We start from the raw sequence: 27,540 nt of genomic DNA, 5'->3' as shown, positions 1-27,540 counted from the left end.
AGTTGAGCAGTAATGAAATGGTTATAAAAACAGCAATATAATAAAAATTAATAATAAAAATTTGGACAATTTGGATTAGGACAATATGAGACAATAAAGACAAAGAGTTACAGTCTGGGTACCTCTTTCTGGGCAAAATAAGCCTGAAAAAGGAGCCACATTAACAGAGGATAAAACCCTTAAAAGCAACAGCCTGTTGCATATTCATACACCTCATCCATGATGCATAAATTCCATTCAAACCCAGGATTCTGTCTGGGCAGTGTCAGCTTCTTCCTCTGAATCCTGACTGAGTCTTCAGGGCTGAGCAGGGTGGGAAGAACTTGATAATGGAGCAATAAATTCTCTTTCTCTGAAAGATTTGGGTGTCCTGGGCTGCTCTCTCAGTGTGATGTGGGTATCACACACAGTATCTCACATAGCATAGTTTCTATTTTAACATTATGTTATAACCTAAAACTATATTTAACACACTACTTAAGAAAATTAACACACCATAACTTTCTAACACAACACATAGAATATTCATTTGAATATTTGCTAAAAGCCACTAATAAAATAACATATTTCACACTGTGCCAGGGCATCTCCACCCTCTCAGGGAAGGATTTCTTCCTAACATCCCACCTAACCATTTCCCCTGGTACCAAATCTCTCTCCAGCTCGCCTGGAGCCTGTTCAGGCATTTGCAGCATCTCCAAGGTCTCATCTCCCGGGAGACTTCTCCTCTCCAGGTGGACATCCTGAGCTCTCACAGGCTGCATCCAAAGCAGAGGAGCTCCATATCCACATAATTAATAACCAGGACAGGTTAACAAACTGTTTGTTGTCGTTTGTTTGTGGGGTGTTGCTTTTGTTGTTTTTTTTTAACAAAGAAATTTGAGTTTTTTTTGGTGTTTTAACAAAAAATTCTTTGGCATTTTAACAAAAAATTTAAGGTTTTACCGCTTGTCTCCACGTAAGGGCGCTGCTCTCCCGCCACCGCCTCGCTCTGAGGGGGCGTGGCTTGTAATTACGGGGGCGTGACCGTCATGCGATGCGGGCGTGGCCTCCCCGCGCTGTGGGCGGGGCCAGCGGGGCGTGGAGTGGCCAGCGGGGCGGGGCCGGGCCGGGCCGGGACCCCGCGGGGAGCGGGAGGAGGAGGAGGAGGAGGAGCGGGGAAGAAGAAAAGGAGGGCGGACGGAACGACAGAGCTGGCGGCCGCAGCAGCGATGGTGAGCGGGGGCTGCGGGGCCGGTGCGGGCCGGGGAGTGGCGTCCCGGCGTGGCCTGTGTGAGGCAGCGAGGCCCGGGCCTCGTCCGGCGGGGCTGGGTGCGGGCTGAGGGGTCCCGGGCGCGCTTCAGGGGATGCCTGGCCCAGCGTTTGTGGTCAGGTCCTCACTTTGTCCGCCATCTGAGGCCCGTACCCTTTCCCTGAGCCTAAATATGTCCTTTTATCCGCACACTGCTTTTCCACAATTACCTGGTTTCGGGGCAGAGAGGGTTAGGAGCGGTGTTTTCGCCTGTCTTGGTTAATTTCCCTTGGGTGGGGCACAGTGATGTTTTCCTCGTGATTTTGCTGAAGGTGCCGATCTGGCCGAGAGAAATCGTGTCTGCTGATTGATTGTTGTTTTTTTAGAGACGCTGGTTGCTAATTGGCTGTTATTTTTTTAGCTGGAAGCAAACTTCGGGATTGCTTGGACTATAGCCCACATTGGCGTGAATCTTGCAATTCCTCAAACCTGGAAGGGGCACTGGATTTCTTGGTTGTTTGGTTGGGGCTTTTCCCCCCCCCCACCCTGTCAGCAAGGGGAATTGAAATCACAGCTGCTGAGTGATAAATGAAGCAGCATTATCTTTGTCCCGCATGGTTACGGCATTCCCAAGTGCCGTGGGACAGCACCCAGAGCCCAGCACAGCTTGTGCTGGGGCTGCTTTCAGCTGCCAAAATTTGGCACCGGGTAAATCCTGGGCTGCTTGTCCAGACTGGCCTGGGGCTGCTGGGGCCCTGCTGTGCTAAAGCTTTGCGGAGGAAATTGCTGCTTATTGCACCTGAAAGACCTGCTCGGGTCGGCTCTTGTATTCGCTGGATTGGGCAGTAGCTATTGCACGGGATTCCCGGCTGCTGGAATGCTTAGCAAGTTGGCTTTGTGCTCGGGGAAGGGGGAGAAACACTGACACACAACATTTTCCCTGCACTGTGGTTTCACCCTGGCATCTTCCTGTGACCTTAGCAAGAGGCTGGGTGAAGCACTGGAAATTTTATTACCTACACGGGTAAAATCTTTCTTTTTCCGTGTTCTGCTCGTGTCCAGCCTCTTTCTGTCTTACCTAGACAGGGTAAAATCTTTCTTTGTCCGTGTTCTGCTCGTGTCCAGCCTGCTCAGAGTTTCCCACACTCTTCCTACCCCGAGAAGTTGTATCTGAATGAGCAGGGGAGGGTTTGCTGGGGTGCTGCCTCATTCACTTCCTGCAGCAGTGCTGGGTGCTGTGGAGATAACCCCAATCCCAGCGTTTATTGTGTGTGGCGTGGCAGCAATCGCAGCCTGGCTGTGGCTCAGAGTGGAGCACCCCACTTCCGAGTAAGGATCTTGGGGTTCTGCTCGTCTCTTTTTTCCAAATACGCGACTTTGGCGATAAAAAGTTGTCTCCATCTTCTCCTCTACCAGCTGCAGGTGTCCTGGTCTATTTGCTGTGGTGACTGTGATACAGCTTTCTGTGTTAGGAAAATATATATTTTCTAGGAATCTGCGTGTGGAAGTCCCTCAGGGTCATTGTGTTCTGTCTCCTGTGCCTCTCCTTGCTCATCAGGATTTATCCCTGCCGTATCAGGAAGGACATGTGATGGATATTGCAGGGGTCGAAGGGCTCTGTGTGCGGGTGTTGATAAGATAATTTTTGAGGATTCTGCCCCATGGTTGGACCTGCCCAGGAGCAGGGCCCTTCCTGCAGAGTGGCAGCATTCAGATTGTGCTGATACTGGGGGCTTTGTGTGTCCCAGGCTTGCATAACCCTGCTGGGGAGCCGTGCCAGGGCTCCCTGCTGCTGCCTTTGTCCATGGATGCCTGCTCCCAGAACAATTGCCACGCTGGGCTCTGCTTCCACACTGCTCCTGCCAGGGCTCAGTGCTGGGGGTACCTCTCGGTGGCACTCAGGTGCTCGCTGATATTGCCAAGAAATGCCCATTTTATTCTCTGGGATCTGAGGTGTGCAGGAATGAAATGTGTCCAGATGAGCCCCACATGCAGGGAGCTGGGCACTTCTTTTGCCCTGATTATTGTGGGTGGCAGCAGAGGATGTTTTCTTGCACATTCCTGGAGCTGGTGACCCACAGAGATCCATGGTGAGCTCACCATTGGGTGGATCCTGTCTCCTGTGGGGTCTGTGCTGCCCGGAGTGTTTGTAGAACCTTCTATACATTCGTTTGCCTAAGGGAGCAATGGGAATGTGAGACCTTGTGTGTGTTTTGGATTAAATGAAATTTGAATTTGATTTTTGGAGTCTTTTGGGCTCCTGTAAAATTGTACTTTTTTCCTGAGCCACCAATCAGTTTTTTCCCCGTTTTGTTTTGGTAGTTTTACATTCCATGTCTGCAATGGAAGCTAGAATGCTGCTGTACTTACTGTGACTTGCTGCCTTGTTTGTTTTTGTGCTGAAGCTATAATTAGCCATTGTGTGGCCACTCCCCTTGGGCTCTCAGGGCTGGTGGTACAGTATGTATACATTCATTTTGCAGATGCCATACGTGGCAAACCTCCCCCCAGCTGCTCTCATTCTAGAAAAAGAAAAAGTTTCAGTATGGCAGTGGTGGAAACAAATGCAATGCAGATGAAACTGGTGGAACTGGGGAGCTGTGGTAAGAGGAGTGTGGCCTGAATGTGTTTTTAATTTCACTTCAACCCATACACCCCAAAGTTCATGATTTTTGATTTCTGAGCGATCACGCATCCCATGTCGCTCTGTCTGCCCGCATCCTCTGGTCCTGCTGGGCAGCACCCGGCCCAAACCTCGAGCTGCAATTAGGAGCTGACTAACAAACATTCCCTGCCTGCTGCTTATGCAAAGGTATTTGTCAGGCTGGGGCTGGCAGGGAGGGAGCAGGAGCAGAGTCATTGCCGGGGTGCGAACCAAAACACCGCAGGCACAGGCAGCACCCAGCGCTCTCTGAGGAGGCTGCGCTGCCATTGCTCAATCCCATGGCTGCCTCTCCAGCAGGAATGGGGCAGCATGGTGGCTCTGAGGCTGGGCTGCCATTGCTCAATGCCACGGCTGCCTCTCCAGCAGGAATGGGGCAGCACGGTGGCTCTGTGCCATTGCTCAATGCCACGGCTGCCTCTCCAGCAGGAATGGGGCAGCATGGTGGCTCTGAGGCTGGGCTGCCATTGCTCAATGCCATGGCTGCCTCTCCAGCAGGAATGGGACAGCACGGTGGCTCTGTGCCATTGCTCAATCCCATTGCAGACTCTCCAGCAGGAATGGGACAGCACGGTGGCTCTGTGCCATTGCTCAATCCCATTACAGACTCTCCAGCAGGAATGGGGCAGCACGGTGGCTCTGTGCCATTGCTCAATCCCATGGCTGCCTCTCCAGCAGGATTTGGTGGCTCCCAGTCCAGGCTGGTTACTCCAGTCAGATTTGTGGCCAGCACACGTGCAGGCAATGAGGTGTCAGCGAAGGCAGGGCTAATTGGAGTCTTCCTTCCACTTAGGAGCTGAATAAATGAGGCTGCTGTGTGCTTGCTGGCATGGTGTGGTTTGTTTTCAGTCAGGAAACTTCTCCTGGGGAGAACTCGTTGTGTTGGGGCAGAGGCCTCAATGACAGTGGCAGCACCCATGTTCCGGTGTTCCGCCTGCTCCCGCAATCGGAGCTGACGCGCTCGGGCCCTTGGAGCGTTCTCCCTTGGCCTGGGTCACTGTGCGACAGCCACCTCCTGCCTCGCAGCTCTGGGGACATGAGGGAAGCTGGTGGCAGACACAGATGCTCGGGTTAGGCTGTGTGGGGAAGTGGTCACAGGGTCCCCAATTTGGGAATATGTGTGGATTCAGGTGAAAGCTGAGGGTGTGGTATAAACTGACAGAGAGCAGGTTTAGATTGGATATTAGGAGGAAATTCTTCCCTGAGAGGGTGGAGACACAGGGTGCCCAGAGAAGCTGTGGCTGCCCCTGGATCTCTGGAACTGTCCCAGGCCAGTTTGGGTGGGTCTTGGAGCCACCTGGGATACTGGAAGGAGTCCCTGCTCATGGCAGGGGTTTGGCACAAGATGAGCTTTAAGGTTTTTTTCTGGCCCAGTCCTTTCTGTGATTCTTTGATCTTGGCACTTCCTCCCTGGACAGTCAGCCTCATGGTGTTGCATTTAAAAGCTGCTTTTATTCTGTGGCCCCATTTTAAACCCACTTTAAAGGTTCTTTTGGAGGGAGGAAGGTGCAGCTGGTAAAATCTTTCTTCCTGTTTTTCCCACAGGTAAGCTCAGACAGTATTTCAATTTCCACAGAAGGCCCTTGTAATGAAAGGCTGAGGTTCTCCAGTTTATTGCCATTCTGTTTCTCATTTTTGTTTTGTTTTCTTTTAAGCTTTTTTTGTGTCCTACAACTCGCAGCTGAGGAAATGCTGTTCTGGCAGAATTGCAAAATGTGCTCTCATTAGCTCTGGCATTCCTCCCCCCTCCCTTTTCCATCATCTGAGACAGAAGAGCATTACTGCAGTTAATTTGTGCTCTTTTGTAGTGGCATAAGTGCTGTCCCTGGAACCAGCTCAGCTAGCTAATGACTTTTAGAAGTAAAGTACTAAGGATGTATTCCTAATCTGTGCAGCTAAAAATTCAATATGTAAACTGCTTAGGTAGCTGAGTGCATTAATATCAGTACAAATGAGCACTGCAAGTCCTAATGATAGCAATTAGTATTTTATCTGATACCTGGGTCTGTCTTGCTGCTCTAAGAATAAAATCAAATCCTCCAGTGGAGGATGTTTTTTTTTTCTCCCTGCACTTTAGTGTGCTCATAAGTCAGGTTTTTAAACTGCTTTGAAATAATCCTGTGGCTTGGGAAGCTTTTATGTGGGGAAGGTTCTCTTTCAGAAATAAAAGCAGCTTATCCACTCTCTTCTAATGGGAAGGGAAACCTTTCTTTTTTGATGCCTTCACAAATAAGCAGTTTATTGTCTTCCATGAAATCCTGTCCTGTAGACAGGTTTGAAATGGGGTCGGCCTGTTGTCTGTAGCCCGGCTGGGGAAGCAGGAAGAGTTTATTTGCTCTGAGCAGCACCTCCAGGGATCCAGGGGCAGCCACAGGGAAGGAAGGATTCCTGGCATCCACCCCTCTGTCAGTGAGGAGCCACACACTCCTGTGCTGCTGTTCTGCTCCTCCAAAAAGTCACTTTTCTATAAGCTCCCTTTTAACCCAGCGCGTTCCTGGGTGTAATAAAGACATTTGAGTGCAACCTTCTCAATGCCCTCTGTGGGATTAAGTGAATTATTCAGGACGTAAAGGTCTCTCATGTTGTGCTGGATACTTTCAGGGAAAGGAGCATTTGAGAAAAACTGAGCCAGGGAGCTGAGAAATTGTAATTCACTGCTAACTCATCTTCCATGCCAATTTTCACTGGGTTTTTAAATCCCAGTTTTTGTTATCCTCCTAAATAGATCAACCTCATCCTTCGAACTCATTTAAGTATGAAGTGAGTGGAAAGTGGGAAACACAGAGAACTTTATCTGGTCAAACTGTAACGCTTGTGGATTGATTTCAGATTGGGATTTTTTTTAAAGCAAGAAAAGGGAAGAATTCTTCAATGTCTTATGAACATAGTGAAAATCTCTCATTTGTTCAAAATTTGGATTTACCATTGAGTTCCTGTATATAATTTCTCAGGGGTTTCAGTGACAACAAAATGTGTGGACAGACAGCTGGGATCTTGTGTCCCGAGCTTTCCCCGAGGGTGAGGTCAATCTCTTGCCAGACTTATTTATTTTGGCTTGGCCATTGGCTGGAGTGACTTCTGTCAAGAAGGTCGTGTTCCATTTTGACTCGGGGCTTACAGTGTCCTCCATCTTCAGGGGAAAAAATAAAATAAAGAGGGCACGGCCCGCTTTATATTTGATGCTGCAGCATTTTCCTGCCATGAGCTGAGAACAGCTATTGAGGCACACCCCATTAGTGGCTCCATTTCCATTCTTTAAGTGCAGCTCCAGACCAGAACGATATCTTGGAATTTCATCCCAGGCAGGCAAAGAACCAAAGTCATTGCTGCTGGTTAAACGCTCATTTCCAGGGCCCTGCCAGCGAAGATTGTGCAAACTGGAACTTAAGTGGCACCTCCGGTTAGCTGGAAAAGGTGGCTTCTGTGGAATTCTGGGGTTAAATCGGCTTTGTGGTGAGTGGCTTGGAGGACGGGGCATTCATTAGCTGGGACATTGCCTAATTGCAGCGGTTTGTGTGGCTGCCTTGTTTTGGAGGCTGAAGCGGCTCTGATGTATTTTTAAATTGCCCTTTGCTGAGTGAATAGGTGCTAATTTGCCTTCTCAGAGCTCAGTGCTGCCTGCTTTTGCCCAATTCTGTCCCTGTCCCTTCAGCCTGTGCTGGGACATGGATGAAACCCTCCTCTGTTAAGGGTAAACGCTGTTAATTCTGTTTTAAAATTTATTTGTCTGTTTATTTTTACTTATTAATAATTAATTACTAATTTTATTTAAATTTATTTATTAATTAAAAATAGGTTTAGGTTGCTTAAATGCTTTCAAACTCTGCCATGTTATATGCATTTTACTGCTTTTCCAATGTAGTGAGTGTTAATTAGTGTTGCTTTTTCGTAAGGAAACCTGCCTTCCTCCTTTGGTTATTGGAAAAAACCTTGGCTTTTTAAAAATACTGTTGGTAGCCTCTCCAGTTGTATTGGAATGACACATTACCCCCTAAATAAAAGTTAATGAAATGATGCTTCAGTTGTTGGCTTGACCCAGAAGTGAGACCTGAGAAGGGAACTTTTTAATTTAGTGCTTGTTGGAAAAACTGCTCTATTCCCCCCGAAATCCAACAGCACAGGAGCCAAGGATTAATTCCTTCCCATGTTTAGTTACAAATCTTTTGAACATACTTTCCTTGTTGTTTAGAGGGTGAAGCTCTCAAGTGCTGGAAATCTCCCCAGTTAAACAGGGCTGGTCAAAAGGGAAGAGGGATTTGGAACAGGGCTCAGTCCTTGCTCATTCTTTTTATCTCTAGAAACCCTTTCCCAGAGGGTTGGATGGAGGACCCTGTTCAGGGGGAAATGTCCTTTCTCTCCCGTGCACATCCAGTTTTTGTGACCCTGTTGAAGAGCATCTGGTTTGGAGCTATTGATTAGGAGCCTGGGCTGTGTCCCGACAGTAATTCCTGCTGTGACGCTGTAATTGTGCTTGCGTCACCGTTTTCTGGGGGTTATTTTGGCAGCAGCAGTGTTTTCCTCTCCCTTCCCCCTCGGTGTGTAACATGCTAATTACATCTTTAAATTAAGGACTTGCTGAGTGCTTCCATCTTCATTGAAAATCCAGCCCGAGGTACTTAATGGACCTGTTTTGGTGGTGCCTTCACTCACCGCCTGAGAATTCCTTGGAAAACAATTATCACAGTTCCTTCTCTTGGGCAGCGGTGGGATCTGGTGGTGGTTCTCGGGACTGTGCAGGGAGCCTTGCATTACTCATCTGCTCCTGGTGCTTCTCTCTCAGTGTCTGATGTCTCTGAAGGTGTGTGTGCTTTTATCTGTGACTCTTGAGTGGAAGGGAATAAAAACTATCTCCTACCTCTGCTTTTTATGTCACAGGTCCTTCAGTGAGGTCCACAGCTCACAAATGGCCTTGGGCAGCTCATATACCAAAATCCTCTGATTCCTCACAGAGTGGGACACTCGCCTCTTCTTCTTCATCGTCACCTCAAATCTCACATGGGCAGACTGCTTGACACTATACATCTGTTCTCTAAATTTGTACTGCAAACAGTGATCCAAAATACAACTTCCAAAAAAATGAAACCCTCACTGACAAAGTTTCAGTTTTCAGAAATAAACAGCCAGAAGCACACTTGCTTAAAATTATTTCTAGAAGGAACTAAGCAGTGTATCTAGGATCTATAGCACTGATTTAGAAAGGTCAGATCATCTACCGCTCCAAAAAATGGCTGGAATAATTTGATTTCTTTGAAAGGCAAACAGAAATATTTCCTTACTTGAAGAAAAAGGAGAAGATGCCCAGTTTAGTTGAAATGTATCTTTAGAACTCAAACGAATTTTTGTAGGAATTGAGGAAAGCATGGGATCTGCATAGCAGACAGCCTCTTTTTAATCAGCAGTTGGATTTTTGATGCCCTACTTGTTTACATTTGTGTTTTCCTTAACTGTGCACAGGATGCCATTACTCCCTACAAGGAAATCCTGCAGATGTATTGGGAGAAGGTGACAGGCTTTGTGAACGCTCGCTGTGAGGGGCTGGAGCCCTGGCAGCTCATTGGGCTGACTTTTTCTTCCACGCTTGCAAGTGTGTGGCTGCATGGCTTCCTCTGCCAGCCTGAGAGTAAGTATGGGACATTTCCTTACCTCTGAGGGAGGGGAGGTGGCCCTGGGCTGTTCCTGGGCAGTGGAAGGAAGGAGGGTGGAACAAGGCCAAACCTGGTAAAACAGACTGTGAAAAATCTGTATTTTATGATTGGCTTTTCACAAATATTCAAATGAATATTATATGTGTTGTGTTAGAAAGTTATGGTGTGTTAATTTTCTTAAGTAGTGTGTTAAATATAGTTTTAGGTTATAACATACTGTTAAAATAGAAACTATGCTATGCGAGATAGTTTTTTTAAAGAGAGGACTCGCACCAGATAGCAGCCACAGGACACCTGGATCTTTCAGAGAAAAAGAATTTATTGCTCCATTATCAGGAGAAATGAACTTCTTCCCACTTCGCTCAGCCCTGAAGACTCAGTCAGGATTCAGAGGAAGAAGCTGTCACTGCCCAGACAGAATCCTGTGCTTGAATGGAATTTATGCACCATGGATGAGGTGTAGGAATATGCAATAGGCTGTTGCTGTTAAGGGTTAATCCTCTGTTAACGTGGGGCCTTTTATGGACTTATTTTTGCCCAGAAAAGGTACCCAGACATCTGTAACTCTTTGTTTCTATTGTCTCATACTGTCCTAATCCAAATTGTCCAAATTATTATTACCCTAATTATATTACTATTTTTATAACCATTTTATTACCATTAAACTTTTAAAATTTAAAAACCCAAGTGATTGGCATTTTTTACAAGACTTTCTGCTGTCACCTAATATTTACCAAATTCTTCTGAATTAAGGTCAAGGCCTGCCTGGTAAATGAAGCTCCCCTGTTCTGTCAGAGGGTGCATGGAATGTGCTTCTGCGTCCTTCCCTTTCCCTTCCCTCCCTTTTTCCTTTGCCTAAACCACGTGCTTGTCACAGCACACTCTTCTTGCCCAAGCCCTGGGGGGATTTATGGAGAGCTGGGTTCCTTCGAGCTCAGTCACTGCTGCAGAGTGCCTGGATAACTCCTGCTTGTTTCCCTTCCTGCTGGGCGAGGAGCTGTGGCCTTGATTCCATGCTGGGGGCACATTTCATCCCCAAAATGTTCCAGATGTAGCTGCGTGTGACAGTGTGAAGAAATTAGTAATTTTTTTTAAAGATGTGTTTCCGGAGTATCTTCCTGTTTTGAGCGGTTTATGGTGGTGGCAGCTCTTCGGTGGAGCTGAGTTCTGCAGAACTGCAGTTTCCTCTGGTGGTGTGATGCCTTCAGAGGTGCATTTCAGTTCCCACAGGCCTTGGGGTTGCACTCTGGTGGCAGCTTGTTAAAAACAGTCAAGCTTTTAACCTGTCCTTCTGTGTCTGTTTCTGAAGCAGCCCTTTCTGAATGTCTGTAAAGAACAAATTGCTGTGAAACTTCTGTTCAGGACAGTTATCTTCCTAGCTAGTATTTGTACTGTTGCCCAATGTATTTTGTTTAAGTATGGACTGGCTCTTAGGAGATCTTGATTAGATTGTCAGAATTTTTCAGGAGTTTGCAGTCTTTTCTTGCTATGAGAATTATTGATGGAACAGTGTGCACACTGAGATGTGCAACAGAAATTTAATTATCAGGGCACTAACAAGTATTTATTACAGAATGTGCCAGTTAGTATCCTTGGTAGCTTTCCAAATTGTATATATGAAGTGAAATGTATATGAAGTGTAGATAAAAGTTCAGTCTTCAAATGGTTGATTTTTAAGCTTTATTTGGTTATTTTTTGGTTTGTCCTGTAACTGCTGGTGTGCGGGCAGGACTGGGAAGGCATTTTTGGTGGCTGTAAAGCATCTGTTTCATCCTGATTTCATTCCTGCCTTTGGAACTGCCCGAGGAGTTTTCCATGCTTGTCATCAGTGGCTTCTCTCATTTGAATCTCTGTGGAATTTCTGCTCTTCCCTCTGTCCATCCCCTTTCCCTGAGTCACCTCCCAGTGCATCCAACAGGGCAAATCCATTCTCACACATGCCCCTGTTCCCTCTTGGGTCTGGGAGCCTGTTTCACACTGCTCAGTGCTTTTGTTTTTAAGTAACTATTCTGCTTTTTAGAGTCAGGAAATGTTAATAATTCCTTACCTTTAGCAATTCCCTCTTTTTCCTGTAAAATCCACATGTGGGTGTGAATTCCCATGTAAGTAAGAAACAAGTAACTGATTCCTGCAGTCCAGATGTTTCCATGGCATGGTCCATCCATGAAAACCTTGCCCTTGGATCCACTCATCTGTCTCACCCTGTGTTATTTCAGCTTGGATCAGGAATGCTGAGCCTGGATCGTAAGCTGCATCAGAAATTTCTATTTTGTTTTTTTGTTCCTTAAGTTCCTTTCTGCTTTTTGTCTTCCAGGTTTGACGTCCCGAACTAAAAAACAGTTCTTTAAACTGCTGAGGAAAATGCCGTTTGTTGGGGCTATAGTAAGTATTTGAACAAGTATTACAGGACTATTCCAGGTCTTTTTTCAGCTCTTTTGGAGAATATACAGTTCAGTGCATCTTTGTTGTCATGTCTCTGTGATCCTAATGAGCCAGGACACACATCTGGAATGTCTTCTGCTGCCTCTGGTTTAATGACAGATGTAATTTCTGTCCCACCTTTTATGTCATAGCATCGCTCCCATAATAAGGGGGTTCCACCTCTTTTTAAGTTTTGAGCTATTTATATTAACATAAACTCAATAATGAGTGAATTCGCCAGTAACATTTTAGATTTTAAGAAAATTATTTTAATTTTGGAAGAAGGTTCAGGATTGAACTGGAGTTATTCTTCTGAAGCAGTGTGGAGTGTGAGACAGCAGTTGTCACACTGACAGCAATTCCACACTGTTGTGCAATGTGTTTTTATTTTACTCAAGCAGCTGGCTAGGATTTGTTCAAGGCTCAGGTAACTATTAGCAAAAGTTAGCAGAAGGATATCAGCACTTTGTGTGATCATTAAAATGTCCCAGGAGCTCTAGTGTTTGGGAGCTGCTCTTTGGTTTTTGTGGTGGGTTTGGTTTTTTTTTTTCCCAGGGTTTTTTTTTGAGTTTTTTTTTTTTTTATTTTTTGATTTTTTTTGAGTTTTTTTTTTTTGAGTTTTTTGAGTTTTTTTTTTTTTTTTTGAGGGTTTTTGGAGTTTTTTTTCTGAGGGTTTTTTTTTTTTTTTTGAGGGTTTTTTTTGAGTTTTTTTTTGAGTTGTTTTTGAGGTTTTTTTTGAGAGTTTTTTTTGAGTTTTTTTGAGGGTCTTTTTTATGAGGTTTTTTATGAGGTTTTTTTGAGGGTTTTTTTGAGGGTTTTTTTGAGGGTTTTTTTGAGGGTTTTTTTGAGGGTTTTTTTGAGGGTTTTTTTGAGGGTTTTTTTGAGGGTTTTTTTGAGGGTTTTTTTGAGGGTTTTTTTGAGGGTTTTTTTGAGGGTTTTTTTGAGGGTTTTTTTGAGGGTTTTTTTTGAGGGTTTTTTTTGAGGGTTTTTTTTTTGAGGGTTTTTTTTTTGAGGGTTTTTTTTTTTGAGGGTTTTTTTTTTGAGGGTTTTTTTTGAGGTTTTTTTTTTTTTGAGGGTGTTTTTGAGGGTGTGTGTTTTTTTGATGGTGCTTTTTTTTGAGAGGCTTTTATTTTTTTGAGGCTTTTTTTTGAGGGTTTTTTGGGAGGGTTTTTTAAAATTTGTTGACTTTTTTTTTTAATAGGGTTTGGGGATTTTTAAATTGTGTTTGTTGTTTTCTTTCTTTTTTTTCCCCTCATAAAAAACCTGAAACCACAACTGTCAGCATGTTTTATCAGGCCGAGGACTGGGGCTGAAGAAATGCACAGCTGGGTTTATTTCACCTCGTAAACCACGGCATCACATTGATTGTACTTCCTGCTTATTGCTGTGCTGTGTGTTTGCACCCTGATTCCAGGGGTCACATCTCTTCCAGGCAGCTTTATCCAAGGAGGAGCACAGAGGAATTGTATTTGTGGGTGAAGGGAGGAATGGTGAATCTGACTCCATGTTCTTAGGCTAATTTATTATTTTATGATACTATGTTATAGTAAAGAATACTAAACTAAACTATACTAAAGAATACAGAAAGGATACAGACAGAAGGCTGAAAAGATAATAATGAAAACTTGTGACTCTTTCCAAAGTCTCACACAGCTTGGCATCGATTGGCCAAAGAGACAAAAGAATTCACATGAAACCAGTGAAATAATCAGCTGTTGGATAAACAATCTCCAAACACATCCCACATGTGAGCACAACACAAGAGAAGCAAATGAAATAAGAATTTGTGTTCCTTTTTCTCTGAGGCTTCTTTGCTTCCCAGGAAAAAATCCTGGGCTAAGAGATTTTTCAGAAAATATGACTGTGACACAGAGGATTTTTTCCCTTTTGATGTGGGACAGAAGGAGTTCTCCAGTTTCTCCCACATCCCCCTGGAAGGGACTGAATCCCCTCCCTGGCCTGTTAAGTGCCCCAGCTTTCACCTCCTAACCTGAGTAGTCCTTGGTCAAGCAAATTCTCTGCTTGTTTCTTGCCTGCCTGTTAGAAAGGACGCTTTATACAGTCCCTGTTGTGTCCAGGCTTCCCTCCCCAGGGCTGGCCCTGCTCCCCTGTGCCAGAGCACTCCTGCTGTCTCCTATCTGTGTCCTCTTCCTGCTCCCTGATAACTTATCAGGTGCTCACAAGGGGCCTTGACTTTGAGGCATTCCAATGTCCAAAAGTCAATACCCCAACACCTGTGTTGCCTGGAAGAAGAATCCTTACTTTGGAATGTGTTGAGAGAAGAACTCTGGGGTTTCCTGAGTGCAGGGTGTGGGTGGGAAGAAAGAAAATCTCTCTTTATTGAGATTTCTTTATTATGTCTCCATTTTTGTGAGTTTCTAAGCTGTGTGTGTGGGGGTAGAGGAGGCAAAGTCCAAACCAATGCTCCTGAAGACTTCTACAAATTAAAAACTGTGACTTGAAAAGGTTTGCTGGATAAAAAATGCAGGTTTTTTCCTTGAGTTTTATTTTCTCAAGTGTGGGATCTCAGCACCTCAGGACTGTGGTGCAGAGACCGAGACCACCCTTGGGGGGCTCGGGAGTCCTGGAATGTTGCCAGAAGTGTCTGGTGGCAGGACGTTGATCCTACACAGGAGATGACACCTGTATGAGGACTGGGAGGATTTTACTGGGGTGAATGGTGAAGGGATAAGTTAATTAAGGTGTAGAACACAGGGTTTAGGATTTCTGTACAGGGGGGTCTAGAGAAGTAAGATGGAGGAATTGGGGCGTGTCCTGTCCTTCTTCTTCTTCTTCTTGGCCTCCATCTTCTGTGGTGATGGTGGCACTTTGGGATTGGTCTTTACTAGAAGTGCACTGGTTAATAAGAGTAGAAGGTATTGGAGAAAAATCATAAATATTGTACACGTAACTTTGGGTATAAAGATAAGTGACCGCCCCGGGGGCTGCGGAGTGTGCCCATGGCTGACATGCTGTGCAGACCTCTGTTGGGCTGAAAGAAAATCTTTTAGATAAACAATTAATAAACACTGAGACCGAAACAAGATCAGAAGTCTCTCCTCGTCCTTTGAAGCGCGGGGCTGTCCAAGGCCACTCTGAGAATTCCAGGTCTTTGAAACAGCCGAGAAACCGAGCAAGTGGCATCCCTGAGCTATCTCCGGACACAAACCGTACATAAATCAGCCAGCAGGAGAAACAGAAAACCGACAAGCATAAATCAACCTAAAATAAATCAGCTTAAATCAGAAAAAAGAAAAACATTGAAAATCTACACTCAAGCACTAAGGAAAGGGGATGGAGCAGTTCCTGTCTGCTCCATCAGCACCACAGATACAGGCAGCAGCTCCTGTCCTGCACACACTCAACAGTTATTTAGAATTTGACCAGTGCCATAGTTTGATAGGCTTTTTCTTTCTTTTTAGATTCAAAAGAAGATTGATGAGGCCTTGAATGATGTCACTTCCAGTTTATCCTTCCTGAAAGATGAAAGGGAATATATCCAAGCACTGCCGGAACAGGGAATGAGCCAGCCTGAAGTGCTGCAGAAGATGAAAGAGTACAGCTCAAAAGGTGAGTCTGTACTGCAGCAGGCACCACACATGACACTTCCTCTCCTAAACGAGTCCTCGGGACTCCTGCTCATGGTTTCAGCTTAAAGATTTTGTCCCCTTGCAAGTTCTTGTCTGTTTTTCTTCTGGATGTGACTGAGATTTATGAGTTCTAATGCTTTACATTGAAATTCTGTTCCTTCTACAAAAATTCTAGCCTGATGGGGAGAGGAGAATTATGGAGGAGGTTTTCTTTTTGGATTGCATTTCTGAGCAGCTGCCTTGATGTTTGACTTTTAACAGAAATGTGAAGGCCCAGAAGATACTCAAAATCAAAAAAAGCAGTTTCCAAGCAGGATTGTTAGGGAATTTCCAAGACTGTGACCTCAGTTAAGAGAGACAATGGTTTGTGCCTTGCAGAAGCCTTTTAAGGCAGAGTGATGATGGTGTTCTCCTGGCTTGAGTCCACACAAGCCGTGTCTGGCACTTCATCTGAGCTGCCTCTCTCATGTAAACATGTTCCCCCTGATTTGTGTGCTTCTTACTCCCAATGAGCAAATCTGGGTGACTTCCTGTCCAGGGCAGAAGATACAACTGCCCTGCTCCTGTCCCAGATTTGAGAAATGCCTTGAATTTTCTGCTGCAAATTCAGAGACACACAATTTCATGCTCCAGTATCCTGGAACAACTTCCTTCTTTTCTGCTGCTGTGTATTGCTAATATTGTTTCTGTCTGTGTTTTCTCTTAAATTTTTGTTTCCTTCCTTCACTGGGTTATTTTTTTTTCCCTAAAGTAGCTCCCTCCCATTTTCACCCCCCCACCCCTTTGGAAGTTGCCTGGAAACTTAATTGAAATTTAATTGAGGTGCCAGCACTGTGGATTTGAGCAGTACAAACTTGGCTTTTCCATCTCTTCTCAGCTTACTGTGGTGGTGGGTGCTCTTTGAAAGTGGCTTTAATTTAGTGTCCAGTTGGTTGAACAGCAGTTTGGGGAGGCTGCTGGGGATTAAGTGGATTATTTATTAATATAACTGCTTGCTCCAGCTACACGTTGGTTATGTGCTGACTCTTTAGTCATCATTTTCTTGCTGTTTGCTAACTTCACACAGTGCCAGGGGCTCAGCTGTACACACAGCCGTCCCTGGGCCACAAAACTCAGGGAAACCTCAAAAGCTGAGTCCTCCTCTGTGGACCTGAGGGGGTTTTCCATGTGCTTTTCCACCCTGGCTGGGCATGGCTGAGTTTGTGAGCAGTGTGCCCTTCCCTCCCTTGCAGGAGATGTGCGCTGGCAGGACGGGAAAGTCTCTGGGACTGTGTACAGTGGTGAAGAGAAACTGACCCACCTGCTGGTCAAGGTAAGGTGCAAGCAGGCCAACTTTGCGTTTTCAGGGTGACCAGAAACCTCTCAGAGCTGTTCCAGCATCCCACAGTAAATAGGGAGGATCTAAAACTTAATTCTGGGAAGGGGAATTAGTGGCAGTTTGGGCAGTGTGACTCTGGCCAGGTAACTGTCCCTGTGAAAGATAACTCTGCAAGTTATCTTACCTTGTAGAGATAACTGGGATCTAATCAGATGAGGTGTTGAGTGAGAAAATAATTAGCAATTACAGGTGAACTGGAGACTGGTACTGGAACAGCTTTCACTGTTTTGAGCTTTCACTGTTTTGAGCAAAACTGAACTCTTGGTTTGAGCAAAAGAAGTTTTGGGAAATGCTTTTTGAGCAGTGGAGCACTGAATCACAGCGTCCAAGTGCAGTGGAGCACTTGGACAATGGAGCCCTGGCATGCTTCAGTGGTGTTTCTGTGAGGTCTGTTTGCCTGCTCAGGAACTCCCCTCTTTGAGAAGGCTGCAAAATAACCTGAACAGCCTAAAGGTTTGTTTTTTCAAGTTCATCTCCTTCCAGAGTTTTTTTGCTAGAAAGGGAAGTCTGGCCGTCTTGTTCCTGGGAACAGTTTTTGTTGCAGGCTCTGTTGGGTGGCTCCTGTTGCTGTTTTCTTCCTCATGTTGACATTTTCTGTGCCACTTTTGGAGGAACAAAGCTCAGAGCAGCCTTTCTGGAGGGGTCTCGGCTTGGATCACTTTGTGGAAACATTCCCTTTGTTTGTGCTGATTATTCATGGTTTGTTTTGCTGTATTTCATTTAACATCCCTGCAGTTGCTTTTTGATCTGGACTGCAGGAGGTTGGGGCTGGCCTGTTCCAGCCTTGTACCCTCTGAGTCCACAGTTGTGGAATGAGCAGAAATACTGGTTTCCACAGCCACTTTCCTTGTGCTGTGGGTGGGCATTTGTGCTTTACTGCCTGCTTCAGAACCCCCTCTTAACAGCAAATTTGAGAACAAGTTCTGCTAAGTCACCTTTTTTTTTCCTGATTCGTGTAAAGCAATTGCAGGATGTATCTTGTGTTATTTAAAAACAGCAAAATTATTAGATCTTACAATATCTAGATATTGCTTACAAGAATAGATATTGCTGTACTGTAGAATCCACTGCAGAGGTCTGAATGCCTTAGAAAAACATTTATTTTTTTCTTTATTTTACTCCTCAGCTTCCCAGCTTTTGGCATTTACTTGCACGAGCAGTTAAGTCTTGTAATATTCTTGGGGTAAAATGCAGCTCATTTCCTTCTAGAGTGCACATGGGGAGTTATTAAAGCCTCATCTGCAAGTCTGACTTTCTCTCTCTGTTTTCTGAAGGTGTATGAAGAGTTTGCCTGGAGTAATCCTCTCCATCCAGATATATTCCCTGGTCTGAGGAAGATGGAAGCAGAAGTAGTGAGGATTGCCTGCACACTCTTCCACGGGGGCCCCAAATCGTGTGGTGCTGTAAGTGAAATGTCTTTGCCTCCTGAACATTTTGGGTATTTTTGACTTTAAGTGCAAATGCACCTTGTGCTCTCCGGGTGAGCTCATTCTGGTGTATTCCATGCCAGCTGTGTGGAGGTTGCTTAATTCCTCTTCTTGAGAGAGACAGTTTCACTCAGAGGAACAGTTTTCTGAACATGACCATTTACTTTAGCATTTTTTCCCCCACTCTGAAGTGCCACGGGCTTGGTGGCAGTTGGAAAGGAGAAGCCTGGCTGGGTGTCAGCGGGGAGCTGTGAGCAGACAGGTGTCACTCTGAGAGCTCCCCTCAGTTTCACTCTCTGAACTGAGATGTGTGAGCCTGCCAGATTGCTGAGCTCGAGGGCAAGGCCAGCTGGCTGCCTGGCTGCCCACCAACAGGCAGGCATGGCATGGATTGTCAGCTGGCCAGCTGGAAAGCTGCATTTCCATGTGGCCTTCCTGTGCTAACCAGTTGTACAGTCTTGATAAAATTCCCAGCAAGAGTCCCAATGTGTGTTCTTAAGCTGGTGGAGGGCAGTGTTGACACAAGAGCTTAGGAGCTGAGCTGGCCTTGAGTGGGCTCTCCCTGGCAGCTGGGGACCTGCTTTTGGTGAGCAGCTGAGTCCTGGAGTGGCTTTGTAGAAGGTGTAGCTGGGATCAGACTCCCAGGGGGACTGAAGGTGAGCTCAGCTGTGTGGGAGTGCAAGATGTGATTGCGTTTGAGAGGAGGAGGAGGAGGAGGTGACACCCTCTGACCTGACTTGTCCTCTCAGGACTGTGCTCCTCATACCACCTTCAGCTTGGGAAAAATGCCAGTCACTTGTTTTAAAAATTTTGGAAGATGAATAGTAATAAAACGGTTATAAAAATAGTAATATTATTAGAGTAATCAAAATTTGGACGATTAGGATTTTGGACAATACAAGAAAATAAGAACAAAGCATTACAGACAGTCCAGGGCAAAATAAGCCCAAAAAAGGACTCAGCGTTAACAGAGGATTAACCCTTAAAAACAAGGGTTTTTAAAAAACCCTTAGCCTGTTGCATATTCCTACACCTCATCTGTGATGCATAAATTCCATTCAAACACAGGATTCTGTCTGGGCAGTGCCAGCTTCTTCCTCTGAATCCTGACTGAGTGTCCTGGGCTGAGTGAGGCAGGAAGAACTCAATGATGGAGCAATAAATTCTCTTTCTCTGAGAGATTCAGGTGTCCTGTGGCTGCTACCTCATTCCTTTCTTAAAAAAATATCCCACGTACATAGTTTCTACTTTAACAGTATGTTATAACCTAAAACTATATTTAACACACTAGTTAAGAAAATTAATACAGCATAACTTTCTAACACAATACATATAATATTCATTTGACTATTTGCAAAAAGCCAATCATAAAATACTATTTTTCACAAGCTTTAGAGAAGGAGCGTGCCTCTTTGCTTACAAAAACCATTTCACCTCACCTCAGCTGCCTCCTGGCTTGCAGAGCTGAGATTATCCTTGAGTGGGGCAGGGGCTGGGATGAAGCTGTTGGGGCTGGTTTCTGTGAGCAGTGGGGACATCAGCTGGCACAGCAGGCAGAGAGCTCTGTGCCCCTGGTGGGTGCTTGGGGAGCTCAGCTTGCTGAAGCCTGCATGGGGAACCTTGGGGTGTTGTTATGTAAAACACAATGTGAAGGTGTCAGCCTTGGCCTTGGGTGCTCTCCCGCTGCAATGGAAAAGTGGGATTGCCTAAGAGAGGGTCAGAACAGGTGAAAAACTGCATAGCCCAAGTGAGACCTGCGTGAATGTACTCTGTGTGATCCTGCTTTTCCTTCTGTCCTCCTCTCCCTCCTGAGGATGGTGCCACACAGCAAAGGAAGGGCACAGCCTGCTGTGGGGTTCTGTCCTGGCTGCTGAAACACAGTCCCAGTGGCAGGGAGAAGGGGAGGGCTGGAAAGCTTAACAGCCAGAAGCAGAAGATGAATTGCACTCCTGTAATTACCATGTCTGAGTGAGTGTTTCCAGTGGACTTCTTGTCTTCCTCCCACTGCTCTTCCTGACTGTGAAGGATCCAGAATTTTGTATTTGCAGGGTGCCCCATGGCAGGAAGGAATGATGAATCTGACTCCATGTTTCAGAAGGCTAATTCATTATTTTAAGATACTCTGTTATATTAAAGAGTACTATACTAAACTACACTAAAGAATACAGAAAGGATACAGACAGAATGCTAAAAGGTAATAATGAAAACTCGTGACTCTCTCCAGGGTCCCAGCACAGCTTGGCCCTGATTGGCCAAAGAGTGAAAACAACTCACAGCAGAAACCAGTGAAACAATCACCTGTGGGTCACATGCTCTTTAAGTAGTTGGGCTCAAAGACTTCTCTTACCCTCTTCTCTTCTCCCCAGAACTGAATTAACATTTCAGAAAAATTTCTGGAGGCTTGGACAGTTGCAAACTCAATTAAAAAGAGGATTTTTTTTCAAACTGATGTCTTGCTTTCTGTCTTGGAAAGGCCCTGCTGTAGCTGGTGGCTCAGTGCTGCAGTTATACTTCTAGAACTGGTGAGACTGTAAAGCAGAGAGGTTTTAATGCTAAAGGTTCAGACATGCCTTTGCCTTAAATTGCTCTGGGGGATGCTTCAAGTGTGTAAGCAGTTTTAAAAGTAATCATTTTCAGCAGTGGACGGATGTTTCCTATTTCTCACTAATTACTACTATTGTTCTTACTTTAATTGTGTTATGCAAGAGCAAAGAGACAGGGATCAGTGAGTTGGGGTGCCTGGAAGATTCTAATCACATTCCTGCAGTGATTTGGAAGGACTAATTAGGCTCAGCACACAGAAGAGGAACAGGGGAGTTTGTTCTTGTCTGATGTGTTCATGTTCACAAGGTGCTTTGTTTTGCAGTGTTAGCTGTGTGGATTTCCCCTGTAATTTGGGGAGAAATTAGCACTTTTATGCTAGCTGCAGTATTTTTGTTTTAAAGTGGCTTTTTGAACTTTAAAAAGAAAGGGCAGCTTTGAAGTGTAGGGAAAAATTCTGTGTGCGTGTGAGACGTGAGTATTTGATGTGGATTTCTCTGGGAATTCTTCTTCCACTTATTCTACAGCTGAGGACAGGAGAGAGAAGGCAAAATCACCAGATGCAAGCATAAGTTTCCTGTAGAAACCCATTTTGTCTCTTCTCCCCAAATTCTGTGGCTTACAAACTTTGGCTGCACATTTGAAGTAGGGAGATGTGAGTAACATGTCTTGAGGGGGGCTTAAACTGTGCAGATCTGTCAGATTTTATCTGTAGTGATGAGCAGGTCACCTTGAGAGACACAAGTTGTGGAATTTACAACCTGCAGGTTTCCAGGGGTTTTATGGGAGGCTGCCACAACATTATGATCATGCAGTGGATTGTGGTGTGATTTTTTTACTCTGTTACCCCAGAAATAAATTGTTGCTTGCTTTTTTTTTTTTTTTTTTTTATTCATGGGGTGGTTCAGCTTGGTGAAACTTCTGGTTAGCTTTGTCTCCAGGGTCTGAATGGACATGTTTTTAGGTGAAAATGGCAGCAAAACTTCAGAGACCATGAACCAAAATGGTTCTTTAATGTCTGACAGTTTGACAGTCACATGGCCAAAGGAATATTGCACTAGGGGCCATATCTCCTATTGCTGTTGTAATGTTGAGGTTCCAGAGCACTGGGATTTGGAGGGAGGGAGCAATGGAAATGATACCCTGAGTTTGGAGAGCAGGAGGGATATTTATTCCTTGCGCTCTCTCCTCTCCCCTCCCATTCACAAAACAACAAATAAATCAAGAACACAAGATGTCTGTTTACCTTCCTTTTTCCCCCACACTTTGCCTGGCCTTTGAAGATAGTGCAGGGCTGCAGAGCTGCCTAAACAATGCTTGTTTCCAGCCCCTTTTCCCACGGCAGGGAAAAGCCTGTGTGTTCCATTGAGGGGAGAGACGAATGTGTGTGTGTGTGTGTGTGAGCCCTGGGCGGGTGCTGAATCACCGCAGGCACTGGGGAACTGATCCTGTGACACTGATTCAGGCTCTGGCTGCAGCACAACGAGTTTGCTGTCAGTGGCTGAGCTGACAAAGCCTCCTGTAAAGGAGCAGCCTCCATGCACAGGTATCATCCATGTGGATTTTGGTGTTGGAGCTGTGCTGGGCTGAAGGTGCTGTTCCAGACTTGGGCACTTCTCTGTGCTGCAGACTCGCAGTGTGCTGACTTGGGCCAATTTAGGAAGCTGAGCTGGCTGAAATTCAGCTTTTTTGGGTGGATTTTCAGCTGTCTGAACACGCTTTCTGTGTGGTCATCTGCCAGTCTGGGTGCCTGGGAGAAGATCCATCCTGAATGCTTTTCCTTACCCTGCATGTGACTGGCTGCTGACAAGTGCTGGCTCTGACCTGCCAAAAACTGTGTGTGGGTCAGCATTCCCACGATAGAGCCAGACTTTGGGGAAAGGCTTGTTACATACGAAGGCAAGACGTTGGTGTTCTGGTGTTGGGATTGAAATGGGAATAAGACTGTACAGAGGCTGCTTTTTAAAGAGCAGATTATCTAGGTGAGCACAGGGAATGCTGCCCAACAAGGAGCTGGTGTTCAGTAACATGAATCCCAAGATCCCCACGTCCTTCCTAGCAAAGTTTTCACAATCATTATCCTAAGCAGTGTTGCAAGGATAGGTGCAAGTATGCAATAATCCCATTCCTCTTCTCCCACCCAGTAGGAAGGCAGTCTATCACCAGCTGGGTTTTTTTTTCCCCAAAGGTAATCACAACCTGACAGATCTTTATTCATAAAGGGCATTGAGAAGTGAGTGGCACAGCCCATAAAACCTTTAAAACATTGTTCCTCCTGCCATCCATTTGCTCCACAATTAATGCAGAGATGTCTTTACCCAGTGAGAAGCTCTGTAAGGTTTTATCTCTGACAGCTGTTGCTTTTAAACTTCCCCCAAAATGCAGGAATTGTCTGTGGTGTGACAGTTGCTTCTACACTGCCTGTGGCAGCAGCTGCTGCTGGCTTGGACTGTGTTAGGAACAAATCTTGGCAGGCTGTGAACTTTGTTCCTTATCTCTATACTTCGTCTTTAGTCATTGTCACACAGTCACTTGGCGTTTTCAGGGTTTGCAGCCATGTCAGCAGGGAAAACCCAAATGTCATAAGGCACACAAATGTGACTGGCTCCTTTTTGTGTTTGTTTTTGAGGGGGAAGAGGTTTAAAAGGGGAAGTTGCAGTTGGCTCAGCAGGTCTGAGGAGCAAAATTAGTCCCCCATAAGCAGTATAAGTAGGTTTTGATTCCTCATTTATGTGAAGCTCTGTATAACTGTCCCAGGTACTCAATATCCTCAGTTTTTGGCTCACCCAGTAAGTCAGCCTTCAGGCTGCCTAAAAAGCCAACCTCACATTTTCCCAGGTTAAAATTTTACTGGGGAAGGTTGTACCCAGTGTCCCCTGCATGCCAGACCTACAAGAGACCTTCCACTTGAGGAATTCCTTCCTGTGAAGGGTTCAATTTGTGTATTTGCAGCAGCTCTTGAGTTCAAGTATGCAACAGTAAACCTGTGTGTGCCTTCCTCTCCTCCACCTGATGTGGTCAGGGTGGAGAGGGCTGGGACAGCAGCCTCAGTGGGTGGTGTGGGTACTGACTGGGCTGGCTGGGGAGGGGAATGCACAAATTCCTCCTGGTGTAAAGTTCCTGTGTCCCTGAGGCCTTAGGAGCTCTGGTGTTGAGCAGACCTGGGCTGGTCTCAGCAGAGATGAGAGGTGGGAGAGTTCCAAGTGCTGCAGCGTTCCAGGTTCTGGGAAGGTTTTGTAGCTGAGGAGTTGTGCCAGCCCTGAGCTGGCTGTGCCTCAGCGTGGCACTGCTCCAGACCTAATAAACCCTGCTGGACTGCAGCTGACTTAACACAGAGTCAACCTTGTTTCTGTGTACGTGGCACAATTAATCTGTAATGCAGATAAACATCCCCAGGTAATCAAGAGCTTAAGTACCAGCAGTTTGGTGAGGTGACTGTACAGTGTCCCCTCCTGCTGGGCTCTGGAATTCTATACTTTTTGTTTGTTTTCCCGTTCCCCCATCCCATTTAAATAGAGGATTCAGCATTTAAATGTGCATTTTCAAGCTGAGTGTCAGAAAGCTGCCTCGTGCTGTTCAGTGCCTTCTGCTGCCCTTTAAACCCTGAGTTGTCCTGTGCACTTTGAAGCAGAGTCAAGAATTCCTGCATCCCCGTTTTGCTTTTCCCTCATGCAACACCCATTGTTATTTTTCCTGTTTGCTTCTTTTCTGGTTACAGATGACATCTGGGGGCACTGAGAGCATCCTGATGGCTTGCAAGGCGTACAGAGACCTGGCTTATGAGAGAGGCATCAAGCAGCCAGAAATGTGAGTTGTGCCACCACAGCTTTTTCCTTTGGGGGAGCTGGTGGGATTTACTGTCCCCTTGAGCTGAGATGCTGCTGGACCTCAGTAATCCTTCATTTCATAGCTCATTGCCACCTCTTCCTTGTCCATCTCTGTGTGGAAGGAAGGAAGAGTTCAAAAGCATAGGAAGTTCTAAATCAAGCAGCCTGGGGGGCACAGATGTTGCAGGGGCAGCTGTATTTTGTATTTTGGCAATACCTGTCTGCTTCTCCAGACAGCTGCTTGGATCAGCTCTGCTCTTGAGCACAGATTGTCAGGCCCTTTGAAGTATTCAAGGGGTTTGATTTATTCACATCAAAGAAGGCTTAGCCTGAAAACTCTGAGGCTGGAGTTGGAGCTCAAATGAGGAATTGTGCTAATCATTACACTGCTAATAGAGGATTTGCTGTCTCTAATGTGCTGTCGCTTTTCTAGATGGTGCATGGGAAATATTTCTCTGGTTAATTGCTTTAAGGGGAAAATGCTAAAGAAAATAAAACACTGCTGGGTTCTCTTCTTCCCTCTCTAGCACTTAAGGCTCTGATAATGATGTGAGGCCTCAGAAAACAGGGTTAACTGAGGCTGTTCAGCCACTGCCACTGGAGATGGAAGACAGCAAATGTTGCATTCATTTGATCTGTTCCTTTTCCAGGCTGGTGCCTGTGAGTGCCCACGCCGCCTTTGATAAGGCAGCACACTACTTTGGGATGAAGCTGATCCAAATACCACTGACCAAGGCTATGGAAGTGGATGTTCAGGTATCACTTCAGTCTCTCTCTGTGAGGAAATTAACATTGCACAGCAACTAGGCAAGAAATCTGCCTGTCCAGGTAGTGAGTCAGTGGATAAAGAAGGAGGAATGTTTGTGGAAACAATGAAAAACAGCATGAGGAAGTGTCATTGCAGGTGAAGTTGTATTTGAAATAACTGGATAACCCTTTTTCCTGTGGGATTCATTTAGACTCACATAATTTATGTATTTCTTAAATAGCCCCAGATTTCAGAGGAGGGTGAACAAAAATATTATGGTGTTTCCCAGCGGATGAGTGGTTGTAGCTTGTTGCTTTCCTCTCTGTACTCTTGTGTGCCTTGAACTCTGCATGTTCTCACTCTTTATCTTTTTTGGCAGGATGGCACTTGGTAAATGGAATGTGAGCATCTTCTCTCTTTAAATCTTCAGGCAATGAGGAGAGCCATCTCGAGGAACACAGCCATGCTGGTCTGCTCTGCTCCCCAGTTCCCACATGGAATTATGGACCCCATTGAAGAGGTGGCAGAGGTAGGATACCCCTGCCTGCAGGAACCTGTGTGTTGCAGCAGTAAAACCAGCACAGGAGGAGTGGAGGGGTTGCAGGATGCTGAGCAGTGAATTTGGGGGGATCCCACTGCCTGGAAGGGCATTGCATTACTGTCCTCAAATTGAGCTGTTGAGCAGCAGCAGGGTATGTGGGATTCAGTTTGGGACTGAGGGGCAATGTGTGACTGTGAGACCAACCAGAAGTGCTCATGCTTTGCTACCTGAAAGGAAAGAACACCTAAATGGCTCACTTGGTGAAAAGGCTTTGCTGGTTGTAGCAAAATTGGTGTGGAGGGAGAAAGAGTCAAAGGCCTGGGATCTTATTTTCTGAACACACCTCTTGATTTATTGCTTTCCTCTCTGTACTCCAGTTATTTATTTTGTATGTGACCAGCCGGGGCCTCTGACCTTCTGTTCATTTGGCTCACACCCTTTTATTTTACTGTAGATACTCCTTTCAGACAATGTTGTCACAGTCCTTTGGCAAACACAGCAAACTACCAAAATGCCACATTGTTTTTCCTGTGTGTGGAAGGCAGGAAAAGGCTTCCCACAGCCAGCCAGCCCTTCCACATCTCCTGTCCTCCACTGCTTGAGAGTGGTGTGATGTTCTCAAAGGGTTCAGTGACCATTTGACTGTGAAATGCCAAATGCGTTTTGGTGGCTGGAGTTTGGGTGCTCCAGCCACATCATTTTGATCTCTTGTTCACCCACAGCTTGCAGTGAAGTACAAAATTCCCTTCCATGTGGATGCCTGCCTGGGTGGATTCCTTATTGCTTTCATGGACAAGGCAGGGTTCCCCCTCAAGCGTCCCTTTGACTTCCGTGTGGAAGGTGTGACCAGCATTTCTGCTGACACCCACAAGGTGAGGAGAAGGGGCTTCATGTTTGGGCTGTGAATCATGTTTCCATCCTGGCCTTCAGGCATTTCCTCCCTGCTGTGTGGAGGAGCACTGAGGTGCAGGGGTGGGGGCTGCTCTGTTCATGTGCTTTGTGCAGTGTGGCAAAGTCCCCACCTCATCAACCAGAGCAGAGCACTGAGTGCCACATCCAGCCATTCCATGAACACCTCCAGGCATGGAGACTCCACCACCTTCCTGGGCAGCCCCTTCAACCCTGACAGCCCATTTTTCCCCTTCCACAAAGAAACTTCTCCTGATTTCCAACCTTAACCTCCCCTAGCGCAACTTGAAGCTATTTCCTCTTGTCCTGCCCCTTGTTTTCTCTCAGCAGAGCCTGACCCCCCTGGCTGTCCCCTCCTGTCAGGAGCTGTGCAGAGCCCCAAGGTCCCCCCTGAGCCTCCTTTTCTGCAGGCTGAGCCCCTGCCTAGCTCCCTCAGCCCCTCCTGGGGCTCCAGCTCCATTCCCTTACCCGGACATACTCCAGCCCCTCCAGGGCTCTCTGGCTGGAGGATCAGAACGGGACACAGCCCTCAAGGGTCCCCAGCAGAGGGACAGTCACTGTCCTGATCCTGCTGGTTAGGCTATTCCTGATCCAGGCCAGGTGCCATTGCCACATGGGCA

The 27,540-nt window shown here is 45.9% G+C and overlaps 1 protein-coding gene across 1 annotated transcript in view; it reads left to right on the top strand.

Moving 5' to 3' along the window:
* Positions 1–1,119: 1,119 nt before the first annotated feature.
* Positions 1,120–27,540, top strand: part of SGPL1 (sphingosine-1-phosphate lyase 1) — a 31,570-nt gene continuing 5,149 nt past the window's right edge. The window contains exons 1-10 of the mRNA XM_063164253.1: positions 1,120–1,214; positions 9,348–9,513; positions 11,853–11,920; positions 15,382–15,529; positions 16,782–16,861; positions 18,202–18,330; positions 24,614–24,702; positions 25,373–25,478; positions 25,901–25,999; positions 26,734–26,883. Coding sequence (XP_063020323.1) covers positions 1,212–1,214; positions 9,348–9,513; positions 11,853–11,920; positions 15,382–15,529; positions 16,782–16,861; positions 18,202–18,330; positions 24,614–24,702; positions 25,373–25,478; positions 25,901–25,999; positions 26,734–26,883 — 1,038 coding nt within the window. The 5' untranslated portion in view covers positions 1,120–1,211. The remainder of the gene's footprint in view (positions 1,215–9,347; positions 9,514–11,852; positions 11,921–15,381; positions 15,530–16,781; positions 16,862–18,201; positions 18,331–24,613; positions 24,703–25,372; positions 25,479–25,900; positions 26,000–26,733; positions 26,884–27,540) is intronic.

This window comes from Melospiza melodia, chromosome 9 (assembly GCF_035770615.1).
Source record: "Melospiza melodia melodia isolate bMelMel2 chromosome 9, bMelMel2.pri, whole genome shotgun sequence".
Taxonomy (NCBI): domain Eukaryota; kingdom Metazoa; phylum Chordata; class Aves; order Passeriformes; family Passerellidae; genus Melospiza; species Melospiza melodia.
This window is presented reverse-complemented; position numbering and strand designations above follow the sequence as displayed.